The following is a 19086-nucleotide window of genomic DNA, read 5'->3' on the forward strand; positions in this document are numbered from 1 at the left end:
TCGAGCTAGTCGTTTCCGACTTACTTCCAGATATTTAGCTTCCAATGAAGAAGATACCAGGAATCTATCCAATCTCGACTAAACCCGTCCATTTGACCAAGTGTACTCTCCTCCTGCCAGAGGGAGATCCATGAGATCTAGATAAAAAATGAACTCATTGAATTCTTCCATAGCCATAGAATGTCGACAGTGCCCTGATCGCTCACTAGGAAAGCGAAGAGTGTTAAAATCACCCCCCATGCACTATGGCATCTCCCATAAGGAGTATATACCCGCCAACTCTTCCCACAACCCTCTCCTATCCCTATCCACGTTGGGACCATAAGAGCCTGCAAATGCCCATTCCCATCCATCCACCACATTTTTAAATAGAGTTGCAACCGAGAACTATCCAATACACTCCTCAATCATCTCAACCATTCTTTTATCTCACATAAGTAATACTCCACCTGAGGCTCCCACCGAGGCCAAATAAGTCCAACCCACATACAGGCACCCCCATAAGCTTCTCACAATTTTTCTATCAATGCATCACAACTTTGTTTCTTGCAAACACACTACATCCCCCTTCCACAACCGCAATAACGATTTAATACTACAACGTTTATTGCGATCATTGAGCCCCCAAACATTCCAAGATAGAATCTTGGGTTTCATAATAAAACTATATTGCCCCTCCCTCTCGATCTATCCCTTCCACCACTCTCTTCTTTCACATCATAGTTAACGGAGCACGTTAACTTTTTAAGTTCCCTATCGCGCTTTGAAGCTGACTTCGAATGCCTATCCTCTAGAGCTACAAGGAGAGCCTTAAACTGTTCTTCATATCCTCCAAACGAAATCCCTATGACAGCTTGAATCTCTTATACTTTCTTGAAAACACACTTTGACGAAGTGCTCCCATAATTAGAATTGGGAAGCAGTGTACACAAAGGCGTTAGAATGGCCCCCTCCTCACCAGTATTTGCAAGAGTAAAAACAGCCAACTCTGAGCCACACGCTGAATCTGGTTCCCCACTAGCAGGGACAGACAAATTTAACTTTACAGCCCTATCCCCAACCTTATTCTCTTCAAAAGAGACCATCTCTAGTGATAGAGGGTCTATCGGAGACCCCAGTATCGGGATGTCAGCTTCCAACATAGCTGACTGCACAGGGCTCACCACTGTGCCTTCCATCCCCCCACACGACAAATACTGTGTATTTCCCAAAAACAACCCACTACTCGGCAACGGAAGCTTACCCAAAAACCCATCTTCTACCAGCGAGATTGACCCAGAAACTTCCATTGGGCCTTCGACCACCACGCACAGCTGAGTTTGTGCATTCCCCAAAGGCAAACCACCATGCGACGACGGAGGATCCACCCTCACATTCTCCACCACAACAGATTCCGCTGCTAACTCTCCAAACTCCAAAACTCTCCACCTGAAAGGCTCTACCGGCACACCGTCGAGCTCGACCATGAACGGCGGTTCTTTTTGTGTAGGTGGAAAGACCGGCGCGGCACTTATCGGTGCCATCAGAGGCTGGCTCAGCACCTGGGCCGATATTTCGGTCTCTAGCTACTTAGCCCGCTAGTTTTTTTGTTTTAGGTCTACGGCTTGGCCCAGAGCCAAGCCCATCTCAGTCGTCGAGCCTTTCCCATGACCAGGCCCAGGTCTCTCGAAGCCCACGAATGGGCCCAGCTCTATCCCCGAATCACGGCCCAAGCTATTCTCTTTACTAACACCCGAAACACAGCCCATACCCAAACTCAACACCTCCTTGCCCTTAACACATCGTTTTAACCAATCTATTTCCTCTAATAAATTTCTAACTTTTTTCTCCATCTCTCCCAGCACCCTTAAAATGTTTTCCTGATTTGGCCCCAACAGTACACTACCATTGACGATCTCTGTACTTCCCACGTCTGGCAGCCCAGCACTCAAGGCTCGAGCCTGACCCTTCTGTGCTTGGAGCACTTGACTGTACGACTGCACCCCAACTGCCGTCCACGAAGGAGCACCACCACCACCCCTAACCATCTTCTGGTTCCCATTCTGAACCATAACAGCTCTGTTTCTCAAGCTCGAAACAGAGGAAGGAGGACTGAGCTCCTTCAGAGTAACTCCAAAGTTCCTCCACCCCTCTCCCTTCCTTCCTTCCGGCACCAATAGCATACCTCTCCTCTTCTCATGCCCAAAATCCGAAATGAAAATAAAACTGCCGTTGTTGTTACAACCTCTCCTCACCAGTAAAACATTATTTCCCTTTCTACGAGTTCTCAGGAACTCTACAGGGCCCAAAGTAGCTGCACATTCCCTTACCATTGAACCCAACCATCCCAGGACTTCATGGTCCAAAGAAATGTATTTCACCACACGGCGGCTGCTCTCAGTGATTCTCCACCACCAATCATTCTCCTTTTTGAACTCAAAAACTTTCTAATCAATAACCACCTCTCTACACAACCCCATCCTATCCGGTGGAAGATTTAATTTAATGATATATTCCAGATTTCATGACAAGTTGAATACAATGCAAATCTTCACTTATTTGTATCAAATGAAGTTTAGGGTTCTAAAGAAGATACTTTGAAGAAGACATAACCGAATTTTGCACCACAGAGTTTAGGTCTTATTATCTCTTGTATATCTTCCTGTGTACTTGGGGCTATGCCTATCATCAATATAATCGTTTACTTATAAAAAAAATATTGTTAGAATATTTTTTTTTTTAAGATTTGAAAAAGTTAAATTGTTTTATGTGTTTTGTTTTGGAAGTTTGGGAAAGTTATAATAATTAGATGAAAAAGTTAAAAATTTGAAATTGAAAGTTTTTGTATTTGAGTGATGTTTGGATGTTGAGATGAGATTTAGATGAGATGAGAATCTCAACATCCAATTGAGGCCATAATCTCAAATAATACTTAGGTTACTCTGGATGTTAATAAAAAAGCAAGTGCTCTTATTTATACACCAAAATATTACCATTTGAAAATATGACCATTAGGAAAATGATAAAAATTATTATTATTAGGAGAATGACAAAAAATATTTCCCCCTCTGCCACGAAGAAGTTTGGGATCAGCGCCAGGCTGACCCAAACTTACCATTTCCTGCAATGTCAACGGGCGGGAGTAGATTCAGTCCCAAACTATCTGAATAGCCTACCTCCCCATGAATGATGATAGGTGAGCAGGAGACTCGAGCTCATCGTTCGGGAGAGTGGGACCAACCCCCCGGCGGCCCGAAAAACTTACCTCTACCCCCCATCGTGGTGAATGAGCAGACCAGCCACATCGTTGTCCAAATTACCTCTCCCGCGAGATACCAAATGGATGGGTGTAATGCCTAAGGCTGCTTTATCCCTCCTACAGAGGAGTGCGGATTAGTCCTTAGCTACCCGAAGGGAAAGACTTACCTTTCTCATAAGCGTCAATTGGTGGGAGCGGGTCCAATAGCAGACTGCCCGAACAACCTACCTCCTCGTGGACCAAGGGGACGAGTCGAGCCAGAGGCCGCCTTGTCTCCCCACAGCGGAGAGCGGGACCATCCCCACAGCTACCTGAATAACTTACCTTGACCTCCACTACGCAGCGCCAACCTGACCCAAAGCTTACCCTTCCTTGCGGTGTCAATGGGCAGGAATGAGTCCAGTAGCAGACTGTCCGAACAACCTATCTCCCGCAGGGAACAAAGGGACTGGTTGAGCCAAAGGCCGCCTTGTCCTTCCTGCGAAGAAGAGCAGGTCCAGCCCCGAGGCTGCCCGAATATTTACCCCGACCCCCATCACAGCGAAGGAGTGGACCAGTCACATCGCTGTCTGAATTAACTCATCTGGGAACAAAAGGGCGGTTTGGTTTGAAGCATTCCGACCCCTCCCTGATGGAGTGCGAGTAGTCCTTAGCTACTCGAAGATGAAGACTTACCTTCCTCGTAAGCGTCGACAGGCGAGAGTAAGTCCAGATACAGACTGCCCGAACAACCTACCTCCTCGTGGACCAAGGAGACGGGACAAGCCAGAGGCTGCCTTGTCTCCTTGCGACGGAGAGTGGGACCAGCCTCACGGCTACTCGAATAACTTACCCTGACCTCCGCTATGACAAAGTGTGGGATCAGTACCAACCTGACCCAAACTTACAATTCCCTACGGTGTCAACGGGCAGGAGCGGGTCTAGTAGCAGACTGCCCGAACAACCTACCTCCCATGGGGAACAAAGGGATGGGTTGAGCGAAAGACCGCCTTTTCCCTCCTGCGAAGGAGAGCGGATCTAGCCTCGAGGCTATCCGAATACTTAACTGACCCCTACTGCGGTGAAGAAGCGGACAAGTCATATTGCTATCCGAATTACCTCCTCTGAGGACAAAGAGGCGATTTGGCGTTAGGCATTCAGAACTCTCCCTAATGGAGTGCAGGCCGAGTCCATCGACCACTTGAATACTGCACCAAAGAACGCAGACATCAACAACATGGTAAAAAGCGACAAGCACATTGCAATGTAGGCCGAAAGGCCTGGGTTTGCGAAATCTAACTCTTGCAAAGCTAAGGATAAAGTTATGATGACATTCTTATCTTCCAATCAGGAATTAAATACACAATGTCAACAGGCGGGAGCGGATCCAGTTCCAAACTGCCCGGAAAACCTATATCCCCATAGACCAAGGAGAAGGGTCGAGCCAGAGACCGTCTTGTCTCCCAGCGGTGGAGAGCGGGACTAGCCCCACAGCTACCGGAATAACCTATCCCAACCCTCATTGTGGCAAAATGTGGCCCGATCTATTTATATTCAACCTACCCCGCCTCTATGCCACGGTGCTACTCGAAAGGGCATAGAGGCGGGTTAGCAAAATGCTTCTCAGCCTCTCCCTCGAGGAGACAACAGGTGTCTCCTTGGCGCAACTTAACTCTTAGGATTACATACCAAAATAAAGCACAACAGCACAAAATGGAAGGACTAAAAGACTAGGCGGGGTAAAGCGCGTCCAAGAAACAGACGTTGAGAATAAGGAAATCAGCATAAAGAAGGAATGGGAAGACGTCAGCCACGTAAAAAAAAAAAATATCGCTAAAGGCCCTAAAGGGACAATTACCTAACAAGGCAGAACGAGCACAAACAGAAGAGCGGTCAGCCAGTGGGGTTGTCGGGAATAGGGTAGGCGCTGGCGGGGTGGTCGTAAAGCTCTGTATGATGGCAACACCCCCCCGCCTAATGCCAAGCCCATAATTTCCTGCGACAAAACCCCCCAGGCCAGCCATAAAAAAAGAGGGAAACATCAGAGAAAAATACACAAAAACAAGTAGCCTGGCACAACAAAGTATAAGATAGTTTCATTAATAATCAGAAGTTACAAAGAACAAGTTACAACTTGAAGCCGCAGGCTTATAAAGAACAAGTTACAACGTGAAGCGGCAGATTATAGCGAGATACAACATAAGTCAACTAGATATGACAAAAAGTTGTGAAGGCGCAAACAAATCGTTGCCAGATATAGTGTAAAGACGAAAAGGCCACTTGGATATAGTTAAGGAGTAGAAATGCAACATGTGAGTGCTAAAAAATTCGCAACCCCCGTCCCGAGAAAGAAAAGGCCACATAGTCACAATTGCAAAAGCTGATTAACCAAGGATAGGCAGAATTCCCCTTGGACCTCCGACATGAGAACATCAATGGACCATCGAAGGTAAAGCAAATCGGGGAACCACGCAGCATTAATGACACCACTACTTGAGCTATACACCACATTAATGACGCTGTCGTAGAAGGACGTCGTATTAAAGGACTCTGACAAAAGGAACAGTACAAAAGACATGAACTCCACGGAGGCAGACACGATCTGTGCCCCCAGACTCCTGGTATAAATAGCAACTACCAGATAAGAAAAACTCTCTTTGATCTGTAGATTCTTTCATTATTTACAAATTTCCAAAAGATGATATTAACTTTGGCATCGGAGACTCCCTGGCTCCAAGGCGGCCACCACCACCACCACCACCACCACCATCACCACCACCATCACCATCATTATCTTCGATAATTTTCTGGCATTAGGCAATTTTCTGCAAAACCTCTCATAAAAAGCTAGACCTTGGATGGCAAGTAAACCACTCGGTTATCTGAATTCTCTGTTGTCTGAGGAAGCGCTGATTAATTTCACTGGACAAGACCATGCTGAGATCATTTGCCTTCCACACTGCCCCTTCACTAAAATTTGGTACCAATGGCCATATAACCTAAATATCGATAGGAAGCCAAAAATAGGTTGAATTCCAAAGCACATTTTAGACTCAAAAAATGATTACTTCTGTTTAAAAGTAAACTTTGACAATAAAGGGTTACAAATATTAAAAAAAAAAAAAGGCAAAAAGAAATTGAATTCTGTACAGGAATTATAAAGGTATAGATATTATTCTTTTCTGCTCCTTAATTCTTCATTCCTAACAAAGTCATATCTAAACCGATTGATGAAGGAAAGAATTTACATTACATGGCAACTTGTTTCTCATCATCCTCTCTCATGGGGTCTATCTTAATTATGAGGGGCTTCTGGAGATCCAAGGGTGATTCTGCTAGGATTGGCAGCATTGATGGGGTCAAGATGGCCTCTATTTCAGCATTTTCTGTCAGTGCTTTGTTCAGAGAAGCCTTGGCAACTTTAGTGATGCAAACCAATATAATGACTGAGCACAAACAAGGAAAGGAAAAAAAAAATCTTTCAGTATATCATTGAAACTAGCATAATTTAAAAGTAATTTTCCTGAAACTTTCAACCTTACGCAAGGTTTAAATTAACTGTTCTTGTAGCACTTGCCAAACCTAAGAAAATGTGGAGTCCAAAACAACTAGTCTCATTCTCACGTGACTAAAATGAGGTATCAAATTTATTGATTTAAAAATGTGAATATGTCATCAAATGTTTCTCTAGCCTCTGAGGGTTTATTATAAGATTTCTAGGAGCGTAGGAGAAAAAACTAACCAGATAAACCGAATCCAAGAACTATAAATACCTGCATACATAAACAAACATAAGTACATATATTTAAAAAAAATTGAGAAGATAGAAAGGATGGCATACAAAAATCAAGATGATGAAAGCCTAAAAATATCCTTGGGCTCTGAAAATAACTAATAGGGTCATTCTATTTTTCTTCACGAACTACCGCCGTATTGTCACCTACCTCTCTAAACTTCAACTAGATTGAATTCAATCCCATGAACTATTATCGATTGTCACTTACCTCCCAAACTTTAACTCAGCACAACTCAGTCAACAAACTACCATTCAATTGTGGCTTTCCCCTTTGGTATTCCATTGGCTAACTCTGATGATATTGGTATCAGTATCATGTTCTAATAGACTTACTTGTGCATCGTCTTTGGTGTATTAGACTTTTAGCCAAGTGGCAAGATTAATGTATGTTTAGGCTTCTCTGCCCCTAAAACAACATATTCTCTCACTCTGTATTACTCAAATATAGACCTCTTTCTGTCTTTCTTAAACAGTGAATCTGCCAACTCTTGCTCTTATATCAGCCTAAATTTCTCTTCTATTCTATTTCCCATGTGCTTCCACTTCCGAGATTGTGCCTTATTTGCCCTTCTTTTCCGTGGAAGTGTGTTTGGAGGTCTCACGTGCCGTCCAAAGCCGCTTTTTTTATATGGACAGCATCGCTTGGGAAAATTTTGACGATCGATAATTTGAGGAAGCGTGGCTTGGTTGTTATAGAGTGGTGTTTCATGTGTAAGAAACATGGTGAATCAGTGGATCATTTACTTCTACGTTGTGAGGTGGCTAAGGGATTGTGGGATGGTGTTTTTTGGAGAGCTGGGCTGGCTTGGGTAATGCCTATGAAAGTAGAGAATTTACTTGCGTGTTGGAATGGGCTTCATAGTTGTACTCAAGTGGCTGCTGCATGGAAGATAGTTCTTTTGTGTCTTATGTGGTGTATTTGGTGCGAAAGGAACGAGCGGTGCTTTAATAAGAAGGAGCGTACTGTAGAGGAAATCTGGAAATTTTTTGTGTGCTCTTTTACTTCAATGGTTTTCCGCTATCTGTGCTTAATGGAGGGTCTACTAATGAATTTTTGTTTTTGTTTTCTGATTCTAGAATGTAATTAGGTGTTTCTTTTGTATACTTCCTGTGTACTTGGGCTTCGCCTAGTTCCTTCGATGAATAAGTGTCTTTCTTACTTGTCAAGAAAAAATAAAAATCTCTGGGTGTAAGTGGCAACGGGTGGTAGTTCATAGGACCAAGTTTTACTGAGTCAAAGGTTAGGGGTAAGTGCAATGAGTGGTAGTTTATGGGGAGAGAAAAAAAAAAGTAATTAACCGTAACTAATACCATCCTCTTAATACTCTATTGCTGTTAAAGCAGCAGATGCAAGAGTACATGGGATCACTATATAATATCCTATTAAATTAAGAGACATGAAGAAAAGAATTGGCATGATAATTTGTTTCAGAGGCTCTAGCCTTTTTCTGAATATATAATTATGCGACCTAAGAAAAGAGTATTTATGAGAAAACATTGAAACTGCCAGAATGAAAGAATAAAAGCAGAAAAGTAAAGAGATTTTTTTTTTTTTTTTCCCACCCAAATGTGGATAGAATCCAACCAGTAACCACAGGAACAGAACAGGCAGATTTAGTGAGAAAAAGAATGGATAAATGAACATAGTTGCTGATTCATAAAAATGTGTCACTATGCAGGGTACTAATGCAGTTCCTAATCAAATCTGAATCACAAAGAGTACCAGCATACTAAATTTACGCCTCTTCTAAAACATGAGAAAAAATGAATATGGCTATCTTATCATCAGGACCAGAAAATGCAGAAAAATGAGTTAAAAAAAGGTGCACGACTTGTGACAGTTATCAATACTAGCTTTCATGTGTGATGCTAAAACAATCAGTACAGGAAATAGTCAACCATCACACCATGCAACGGGATTACATGCACATAGTTATGGCTCCCATCAGCCTAGAAGGCTAGAAGACCGCATGTGTTTGGATCAACATAGAAGTGGAATTTGAATATTCTAAATGGAAAAGTGGTTGAGTCACTTGAGAGATATTTCAAATTAGCCAGCACAGGAAGTGCAAACATAATTAAACCATAAATCAAGGCTTCTCCAAATTCATAACCAGATTATTAAAATATTTGTTGGCACTACAAAGTACAAATAACTCGAACAATGCCTCCAGCGCTAATATGCAAATTACAAGAAATAATCCAACATGGTGATTCTGTAAGCTTTGATGACCAACTTAAACTATATTGATGATCCAGAACGCTCCTTACATAAAAACATACGAGGTGGCATAGAACTTACCAAGCGAATTGTTGAAACCTCACTCCATCCATGTGTAACATCAGAAAGATCCTTCAATGTTGTTCCAACATAAACTAGAGCAAATGTTATTGGCTGTAAGAAAAGAATGAAATGGGTATCATAAATAAGCAGCTTATTTTAGCAAGTATAGAGAGATCCGGTCAACCATGCCTTGACCTATAAAAGAGAACCCAAATATATACTTATTAGAAAGGAAATATGAGGATGCCCAAGTTCTAACTCATTTTATTGAAAGATAACTACAAAAGGGGATATAATTGAAGAATAATCAAAGAAATACAAATACAAATGCAGGCATAAAGGTTTTCCATTTTTGGTAGACAAGATGGTCCAGGATTAACTTGTGGAGGCCCACTCAGCTTCAAAGTCAACTTTAAGTCTTTTTGGACACTAAATTATAATGACTATATGTGCTGTCCATCAATATTTTAACATTTCCCATCCTAATATCACTCATTATCACCTTTAGGAGCACATCTGACTTAGGCTTATTTTTATTTCTTTCTCATCTTTCTACTCATTCTGGTCCTCAGTCTCAACTAACCCTCTTATTGATTAGAGGGTATCACAATTTACAAACTTGTTAATATAGCGGCGTAACAACATGCTTCTTAGGTGGTAGCTGTCATCTTCTCAGTGTGACAACAAAATGAACAAAAGAATAGAAAACAATGACATGAGAAAGATAAGTGCTAGGTTCACAAAGAGACTTCACAAAAGTAAAGCTCACAAACTGATGTAACTTGCTTTGGTACATTACATTGTAAGCTATTTTTAATATAAAGTAGATCTAATGTATTATAGCAAGCCACATCTATTTTTGAGTTTACTTTTTGTGAGATATCTTTGTGAACCAAATATTTCTCGATGACAAAAAGAAGCAAATTCTATGGAGTGAGAATAGTATACATAATAAAACAAAGATAAAGTGTGAAGAGCTAGTCAAAGAGGTGATTATATGACCTTGCCAGTAACAAACGTGAGTTGTTGAAATGAAATAATTGGACCAGGAGTAATGATAGCATACTTTTTTACTTACAATTTGAAGTTTACATTGAAAATTATAATTAGTGCATCTCAATGGTTTTTATTCACAACTGATTGATAAAACAATAAATAATTACAAGAAGACAATACCATCATTCCCAACCAAGATGCCAACATATATTCCCCCACGTGCACAGGAGTCACTGACAGGAGGTAATTCAATACGTTGAAAGGAAGTAAAGGAACAAGCCGAAGAAGCAGAACTATCTGTTGAAAACCCCAAAAGGAAAGAAATTAGTAATCATGGTAAAAGAGTTTCCCATATAATAATTTAAAGTACAAGAAGAGTAACTACACCAGTGAGTCTTGGAAGAAATTACAATCATGATATATAAAACCACAGCAGGAGTATTAGTTCAGACAGATATTTGGGAAGCTTGTGTGTGTGTGTGTGAGTGTGCATATATACATAAATACATGCATACATACATACATACATATATATATATATATATACATACAGCCTCAGTTACAGGAACCATTTAAATATGGTCATGCATCAACCTTGAAACTGCAGCCCTAACTCGCCATAGAGGATCTCTAACTTTCAGACAGATACCCCATTTGCCACTCAAACTTTGGCAATAATTTGTGGTGATGCTAATGCTATTTGTAAAACTCTGCAATCTTATCTATGCGGAAGTTGAAAATGTCATAGAAGACAACAACAACATAAAAAAAAAAAAAAAAAGTGGGGCAAACTCGCAAAAATTTTCTAATCAAATAATAAAAACAATATGTATGTGCTTTCTCCTTAGTCACGGCTATAAATGAAGTGTTGTCAACTGCATAACACAAACATCACATCTCTCTATCTCTCTCTTGATTATTAGCTAAAAAGCTTGATCTAGACTAATGAACTTTCCAGTTTGGCACTTAAAATCAAACCTAGGTTCTAATGCAGCCCTCCCAGCACTTTTCTATGTGGTTAAATAAGGCCTCTAAACATAATTTTCTTCACCCATGCCAATAAGAAAACACTCAATAAAATGACCACTCCATGGTAATTTGTGCATGGAATTTTCTTTTTGATAAGTTATTCAAGAATTTCTCATCCTTGATGAGGCTAGAAGTGTAATAGGAGATAGACCTGGCAGTGAAGCTACTTGGACCTAATTAATAGTTTGCTGAAGACTAGGAATTATTGGAATTCTCAATTAGAAAAAGATTGTAGTTTCATCACACTCAATCTATAAATGTTTTATCAAAGAAAATCAGAATAAATAGAAAAAATGCAGACACTAGATAAATATTTGACCAAATAGAATATTACACACAGGTGTAGAAAGTGCAGAAGAACTTATGCCTTAAATCCAGATCCTTTTATTGCAATAGCAACAGACTGAAACTTTGGATAATTCCTTAGCTTCGAAGTAACATATGATCTTCCGATCTGCACAAAGTAGCAAAATAAGACAAGTAGATATCAAGAGAAAACACATATAAGGTCCAGAAGCACCTGCACAAAGCAAAGTTCAAACAAAATAACTTGGTCCACGTTTCAAATACATATCTAGGGATAGAGTATTTGCCTTAAGAGGAAGAAACCATGCATGTCCATGTGCAGGTACTCAACAAATAATAGAACCCTGGTGTTTAGAAGACTCACTGTTCTACCAAGAATGAATGCCGCTGTTGCACCAAGGGTGGCACCAATCGAATCAGCTGCAAATCCCACAGGCAACCCAAAGAGATAACCGCCTCCAAGCTGGAAAAGGATTGAAATGTACAAGTACTGTAACCAAATTAAAACTAGAAAGTCTTTCAGCAATTAAACCATCTAACTACCTCATGCCATAGTGAAATTCACATGAACTTCAAAAAACATCAAGTGAGCTGAAATTGGGTGTATGATTTTGAAGTTGCAGAGGTGGATTAGTGAAATATAATCGGGATTGGAAACTAATCAGCAGTAAGAAATAACCTTAAAGTTATAGTTCAGTAAAGTAGCATCGCTGATACTAGGAAGCATTTCAAATAATTACAAGTTTTCTTCTTTGCAATCAACTTTGGTGCACAACATTCCCATAAGAAAAGAGATTTGGAGAAAAGAACATTGAAAAAATCGTAATAAATCCAAAAGCATTAAAACAATAGACTAAAAGCCTACAGAAAGTACTGAAGCTGGCACCATCAAGACTGTAAGTGGAATGTATGCGATGGCCCTGCAATTTCCCAGGAAAGATAAGTCAATACTTTGGACTTGAATAAAATTCTGGGAACCAACAGCAATGCTATAATCAACATTAAAAAAGCCCTTTTCTCAGCTAAAAAGGCGTTTCCACATTTAGACAGCAATCCATACCAAAGCAAGATGTAAAATTTTGGCCATAAAGAATTACTTACAAAACAAAAGGGCCCCATGGTCCAAGATCCTGCTTCACCCATACCAAGAAATCCTTCAATATCTGAAAATGCAATTCCTTTTAGCACGAGGATGCAAATAATGTATTAAGAATACACCAAAAAAGAAAAGTGTTCAATCTTCACAAGATAGACAATTAGAAAAAGCGCATATCTCCATATCATCATCTGCAAACTAACATTATCACGGCGCGAAAACTCAGATTTCAACTAGACCCAGTTGAAGCTTCATCAAAAACCAAATTCCTAAACTAAAGAGAGAATTATTCCCACAAAATGTAATAAATCAAAAAGAAAAAAGAACTAAATGCCCCAATTCTCTATACCGAAAAAGCAGCATTGACCCACCAACATATGTAATCAATGTCATTCCCAACACATATAGATGCACATAAATAACCTTTTCAATGGGGAGGAAAATGCAAGCGGTGGCAATGGCGGCAAGGAGTAGGAGCAAGAGCGAGATCCTAAGGGCGGAGGCACAAGTGACATTGAGCTTGAGCGCCATGAGCAACCTACGACGCCAAGTGAGCCTGAAATCCTCGTCTTTCTCGCCGTCCTCGCCGTCCCTCCCTGATCCACCATGCCCCAAGGACAATCGCGCCCTCAACCCCTCTATGTTTGCCAGATTTAACTTCCCCTCCTCCCAATTTTAGCCAAATAATAATTTAAAAAAGAAACGAATACTACCTAAATTTAGATAATTAATTATTTTTTCCCCCTTCAGCAAGAACGGCGCTGAGGTTTTGCGGAGTTCAACATTTGAATAAGATTGATCGGTTTTGTTTCTTTGTTCCGATCATCTTTCTCGGTCCTGGTTTCAGAGTTTTTACTTTCACTCTGCTTTGTAGGTTCGACGTTTCCTCGTTGAACTTGCTGCGAACTGTCGTCCTCCTTTTGTTTGGGAATAAATCTACACTCACCGAGATCCATCCCGAGGATGGGACCCGATGCATTTTTATTTTTTATTTTTTAATTTTTTCCTTAGGTGTTAGGAAAATATTTTTTAAATAATGTGTAAATTTAAAACAAAATTATTTTTTACACGATTTTATAACTTGTTGGTAGCCATCTATCGAGGGTGTAGCACACGGCTCATTGTTTGGTAAAGAGAAAATCGCGTGACTTGGTTTACAACATCTTATTGATAATACGAAAAATTATATTCTCTAATCCACATGTAGAGATAAATTTTAAAATTTTAGATTTTATATATTGACTTTTACAAGTTATGTGAATAATTTCTATCACAATCAGAAAGATTTTGATGAAAGCTATAGCACAATTCATTCCAGCTTATTCTATAAGTTGCTTTAAACAGTTAAGTGGGTAATCAAGATCTTTGTTTTACAAAGTCTTCCATGTAAAGTATTTTTCTCACTCTTCTTTTCTTGATTCTTTAGTGGGTAATCATCCTTCCTATGCTTGATGAGGTATTAGTCAAGCTAAATGGATTATGAGACTAGGTTGTAGGTGTGGAGTTGGGATTGGTCAGAACATTAGAATCTTCGAGCATTGTTGGCTTCCCATTTCGATACCTTTTATTGCTCAGGTGAGTTGACATCTGATGTTGCAGTAAGGGAGCTTATTGACATGGCGACAACTCAGTGGAATAGGGAGGCACCGTCCAAAATTTCTTAGTTGAAGTAAAAGAGGTTATATTGAAGTTTCCATTAAGTTTCTATTGAAGTACAAGAGACGATATCCTAGTATATGTTTCTTGAGTTTCATCTATGCCAAAGTATTGGTACTTTCATTATCTGTTTGCTAGCTGTAAAATGTGGTTAATGTGAATTTTGTTGATTTTTTTACAATTTCTTGGAATTTATGATATAGAAGAAATTTGACTATTTTCAAAAATAAACACATTGCAACTGATGATGCTGTTGTCCAGAATGATTGTAACTTGTTACAAAGCCATCATGATTAGGTACATTCACAATGACAAGAGGTAGTTAGAGGATGCATGTTGTCTTATGTGTGGCAAAAACCTCATTGTGAAAGTGGTAAGTTAAATGTAGATAGAGCTCTTTTTCCTCATTTGAATAAGTCGGGTGTGGGTGCTATTTTAGTGGATGAAGAGGGTACTGTTTTATATGTTGTATATATGCAATGTGGTGAATGATTTTTGTGATATTGAAATGGTGGAAGCTCTTTCAATTCCAAGGGATTTCCAATTTATTTCTCATATGGGCTTTGTAAAACTTTAGCTAGATGATTGCAAACTTTGGCTAGAATAAAGGGTTTTCAAGATGTTGAGTTTCGTCATATTTCTCGCGAAGCAAATTCTATTGTAGATACTTTGACTAGATTTTGTAAAAAATATGAAGGATGCTAAGATTTTGTGGCATTCAATTCCAAACTTTATCAAACAGTATATTATTCTTGAGATGTCCTTGTAATTGAACTCTTGTAATGCTTGTTTGCTTTGAATGAATTCAGTTATATATTCTTAATTATTACAGGAGGGCGAAGCTTTTACTGGCATGATTTTGTTGAACTCGTACTTTATTCATCTTTAGGAATTCCTTTTAAAGATATGTCGACCCATTCTAGATAACTATCGAAAAATCCTATGCAAGTCAACCAAATGTGTGGCCCTATTAAGAGCATTCTCATCTGAATTCTTAAAATTTTTGCTAGAAATGATATTTTCTATAATTTTATTCTAAATTTTACTTATTTTTAAAAAACTTCATATATTTCATTCCCTATCAATTCTCTATTTTATTAAAATAATATTTTTCTATTCTTTATTTATTAGTTTTTTCTAACTTTTATTTTCATTCTTAACCACTAACTCTTTTGTCTTTTTTTCTTGTTTTCAAATATCACATTTTACTAATTTTGTAAATACTTATACCATTTTTTTTTCCTCGATTAAAATAATAGTTTTCAAACAATTATCGGTATTAAAAATAATAATTCTTTTTTTAATATGTGCATTTTCCAACACGATGGTATTTTTTAATATGATTTTTTTCGCATATATAACGGTAACATTTTTTGTCTTTTTATATAACGGTAATATTTTTTTCCATTTCTCCAACGGTAACACATCTTCTCCGCATGACGACGATAATATTTTTTTTGTCATTTCTCCAACGGTAATATTTTTTTATCCTTTCTCCAACATTAAAATTTTTTTATCATTTCTCTAACGGTAACATTTTTTTATCTTTTATCCAACAATAACATTTTTTGTCACTTCTCAAACGGTAACATTTTTTGTCTTTTCTCTAACAATAAAATTTTTTATCCTATATGTAACGGTAACATTTTTCTGTATAAATAGGGCTTTTGCTTCCATTCACTCACATTCTCAAGAGCCCAAGTTTGATTTCATCTAAAAATTGAAGTTTGTTATTCCGGTCTCATCGTCCACTCCCTTCATTAAATGGCTTGTTCTTCTTTCGCAAATTGCTAATTAACTTTATCATCTGAAAATAAGTTGGATGTTGTTCTTAATGACGATTCCAGATCTTCATCGAGGCATTGTGGAAATTGCCAACGTCATAAGTTTGTTCGGCGCGATCATATTCAAGGGCATGAAAAAGGCGATTATTTTGTAGAAAATCCAGTATATCCCTCGAATCTATTTTGAATTAGATTTCGTATGAGTCGTCCATTATTTCTTCGTATTCAACATGAGGTAGAGGCTTATGATCCCTACTTCATCCAGAGAAGAGATAATGCTAGAAGATTCGGTTTATTTTCTATGTCAAAGACAACCGCAACACTTAGAATGCTGGCGTATGGAGTAACTAGTGATTTTATGAATGAAGACATTGCAATGGAGTGCCTTAAAAAATTTGTGAGAAAGTACCGCAATGGAGAGGCTAAAATCATTTGTGAAGACAATCGTAAATATTTTTTCATATGAATATTTGTGGTCTCTAAATACCAATGATATTGCTCGATTGCTAGCGGGTGGTAAACAACACGGATTCCCAGGGATATTGGGAAGCATTGATTGCTTGCATTGGAGGTGGAAAAATTGTCCTGATACCTGGAAAGGTATGTACTCCAGCCACTATCGTGAACCAACTATTATTTTAGAAGTGATTACTTCATATGATCTTTTGATATGACATGCATTTTTTGGTATGCTTAGTTCCCATAATGATATCAATGTTCTAGAGAGATATTTTATTTTCACGGAACTTGCCCAAGGACGTGCTCCTCTAGTAAATTACTCAATCAATGGCAACGACTACACTATGGGTAGGACTGTAAATGATCCAGTTTGTTCGATAGCCCACTCGGTTAAACTCGAATTGAACTCGACTCTGAAAAAAAAGCTCATTCGTGAAATGAGATACCTGCTCGATTTGTAAATGACACATACTCGACAAAAATCGACTCGACTCGGCTAAGACTCGTTAAGGCCCGCTCGTTTATGCTCGAGTTAATTCGTTAGCTCGACTCGATTAAAACTCATTAATATATTGATAAATATATATACATACACCTATGTATATATACATATATATATATACGTATTAGCTAATAATATAAGCATACCATTTTTATAATTAAATATATAATATGTAATCTAACTACTTATGTCTATATAGTGAATATACTTCATAAGTATATTTTATAAGTAGATAAAATTTAATATTCATATACTAGTATATGGGAATCATATATAAAATAGATATATGCTATCATATTAAGTATATGTATTAATAATATATGTAGGCATATAATATATTGTTATTTTGGATAAATATCAACTAATTAGATATTAATTATTTATAAATTTTTTAAAATTTTATAATTCAATAGAGGTTTTACTTGTTAGTTGTATAAATTCAATATTAGATCTTTTATTTTTTATTATTTAATTTATTAATTATTAAATCTTATTCAAAAAATAAAAAAAAATAAACAATTCGAGCTCGAGTATTTTGAGTCGAGCCGAGCTCGGCAAGCCAAAGACTGGCTCGGCTCGGCTCGATTATAGCCCTAACTATAAGGTACTACCTTGCGGATGGTATTTATCCAAAGTGGTCAATATTTGTGAAGACGATTCCATCTTCATAAGGGAATAAGAAGAAAATTCTTGCAGCAGTACAAGAATTAGCAAGAAATGACGTACAGTGTTTATTTGAGGTTCTTCAACAACAATTTGCAATCGTTGATGGACCTTCACGAATATTTAAAGTGAAGGAGCTAACAAATATAATGAAAGTATGTGTCATTCTATATAACATGATCATCAAAGATGAGTGTGATGGTAATCAAGGTCCGAATATCGAGTATGATCAAGTTAATGATGGTATTCTAGAACTGTCGTGCAATCCTACAACCGAACTTATGAACTTCATTCAGCGTCATCATAAAATTAGAGATAGTTTGGCACATCATTAGCTCCAAGCAGATCTAATTGAATATCAATGGCAATTTTATTCTCAACAATAGACTAGCATTTTCTCCATTATATTTTGTCTTTTGATTAGTAGTGACTATGTATTCCTGCTTCTTCAATTTTCATTCCTTAAACATGTTTTCTTTAAGAACATGCAGATTATTATTGTAATATGTTCATTATTTGTAATAGTTTTATCAGTTGTAATGCAGAGCATTATCAATAGATTCTATCCATGAACAAAATCAGTGCCAACATCTTTAAGCTGCTAGAATAAATACCACTAAAAGTACAAACTATAACATACATACATCCAAGTGTTTAGCAATGCCAGCCAATCGAAAAAAACTCAAACTCACTGATTAATGTTGTAAAAATTATACAAATTGTACTTTGCCTCAATAACAAATTAATTACCTAAAAACAAGTCAGTTTTGTTCAGTATTGCGTCTCGCCACGATTTCCTTTTGACATGAATGGAAATATATACATTGTAGTCCAAGCAAGGTACTGACTTCGATCATCATTATTCGCTCCTCTCTCTCTCTGCTCTCTCATCCGCTTCCCTTCGGGCGAATTCCAGTTTCTCGACTTTTAACCTCAGTCTCTCGTTCTCTTGTTGGATTTCATTTCCCCCTATTTCTCGATCATATTGCATCTTCTCAACATTGTGCCGAAAAGATTCTTTCTCTTGAACGCGTGACTCCTCTCGAGAAGAGTATATTTCAGCTTTTGCTCAGCTCAACAATCTCCTCTGCTGGCCTACTTTGGGCCTTACGTTTTGCTTCCTCAGCTTTGCTTCCCACTGGCCTCTCCAATTCAATGACATTATTGTCAACAACATTCTCGACCTCGATACCACAAACTGAATCTACAACAATAGTTGAGGTACGAGTCAAGGTCGGGGACATCGTTGACCTTTGCTTTTGAGTTATCATTTGTGTAACGTTGAATCCATTTGGGTT

General features: G+C 38.3%; 1 protein-coding gene across 3 annotated transcripts; it reads right to left on the minus strand.

The window, feature by feature from the left end:
* Positions 1-6241: 6241 nt before the first annotated feature.
* LOC121259432 (TVP38/TMEM64 family membrane protein slr0305-like) lies at positions 6242-13639 on the minus strand. Of its 3 annotated transcripts, XM_041161026.1 has the most exons (10): positions 13148-13639; positions 12730-12791; positions 12494-12548; positions 11993-12118; positions 11690-11776; positions 10474-10590; positions 9316-9408; positions 6960-6990; positions 6755-6799; positions 6522-6663 (listed from the first exon to the last, which is right to left on the minus strand). In XM_041161026.1, exons 1-9 carry the CDS (start codon positions 13253-13255, stop codon positions 6756-6758), a joined length of 723 nt encoding a protein of 240 aa, XP_041016960.1. In that variant the 5' UTR covers positions 13256-13639; the 3' UTR covers positions 6522-6663; position 6755. The 3 variants fall into 3 exon arrangements, with proteins under 3 accessions (XP_041016958.1, XP_041016959.1, XP_041016960.1); XM_041161024.1 differs by lacking the exon at positions 6755-6799 and having other exon boundaries at positions 6242-6663; positions 13148-13633; XM_041161025.1 differs by lacking the exon at positions 6755-6799 and having other exon boundaries at positions 6242-6663; positions 11993-12091; positions 13148-13631.
* Between the last annotated feature and the right edge of the window lie 5447 nt (positions 13640-19086).

Source organism: Juglans microcarpa x Juglans regia, chromosome 4D, assembly GCF_004785595.1.
Source record: "Juglans microcarpa x Juglans regia isolate MS1-56 chromosome 4D, Jm3101_v1.0, whole genome shotgun sequence".
NCBI classification, from domain to species: Eukaryota; Viridiplantae; Streptophyta; class Magnoliopsida; order Fagales; family Juglandaceae; genus Juglans; species Juglans microcarpa x Juglans regia.

Bases quoted from the DNA above. Each gene is read 5' to 3' on its own strand.
- LOC121259432 (XM_041161024.1), bottom strand. From the start codon at position 13,255: ATGGCGCTCAAGCTCAATGTCACTTGTGCCTCCGCCCTTAGGATCTCG. The intron at 12,549-12,729 runs GTAAGTAATTCT...GGGAAATTGCAG, and splicing joins CCATGGGGCCCTTTTGTTTT to GGCCATCGCATACATTCCAC. The intron at 6,991-9,315 runs GTAAGTTCTATG...TTATGTATGCAG, and splicing joins AGGTTTCAACAATTCGCTTG to GTATTTATAGTTCTTGGATT.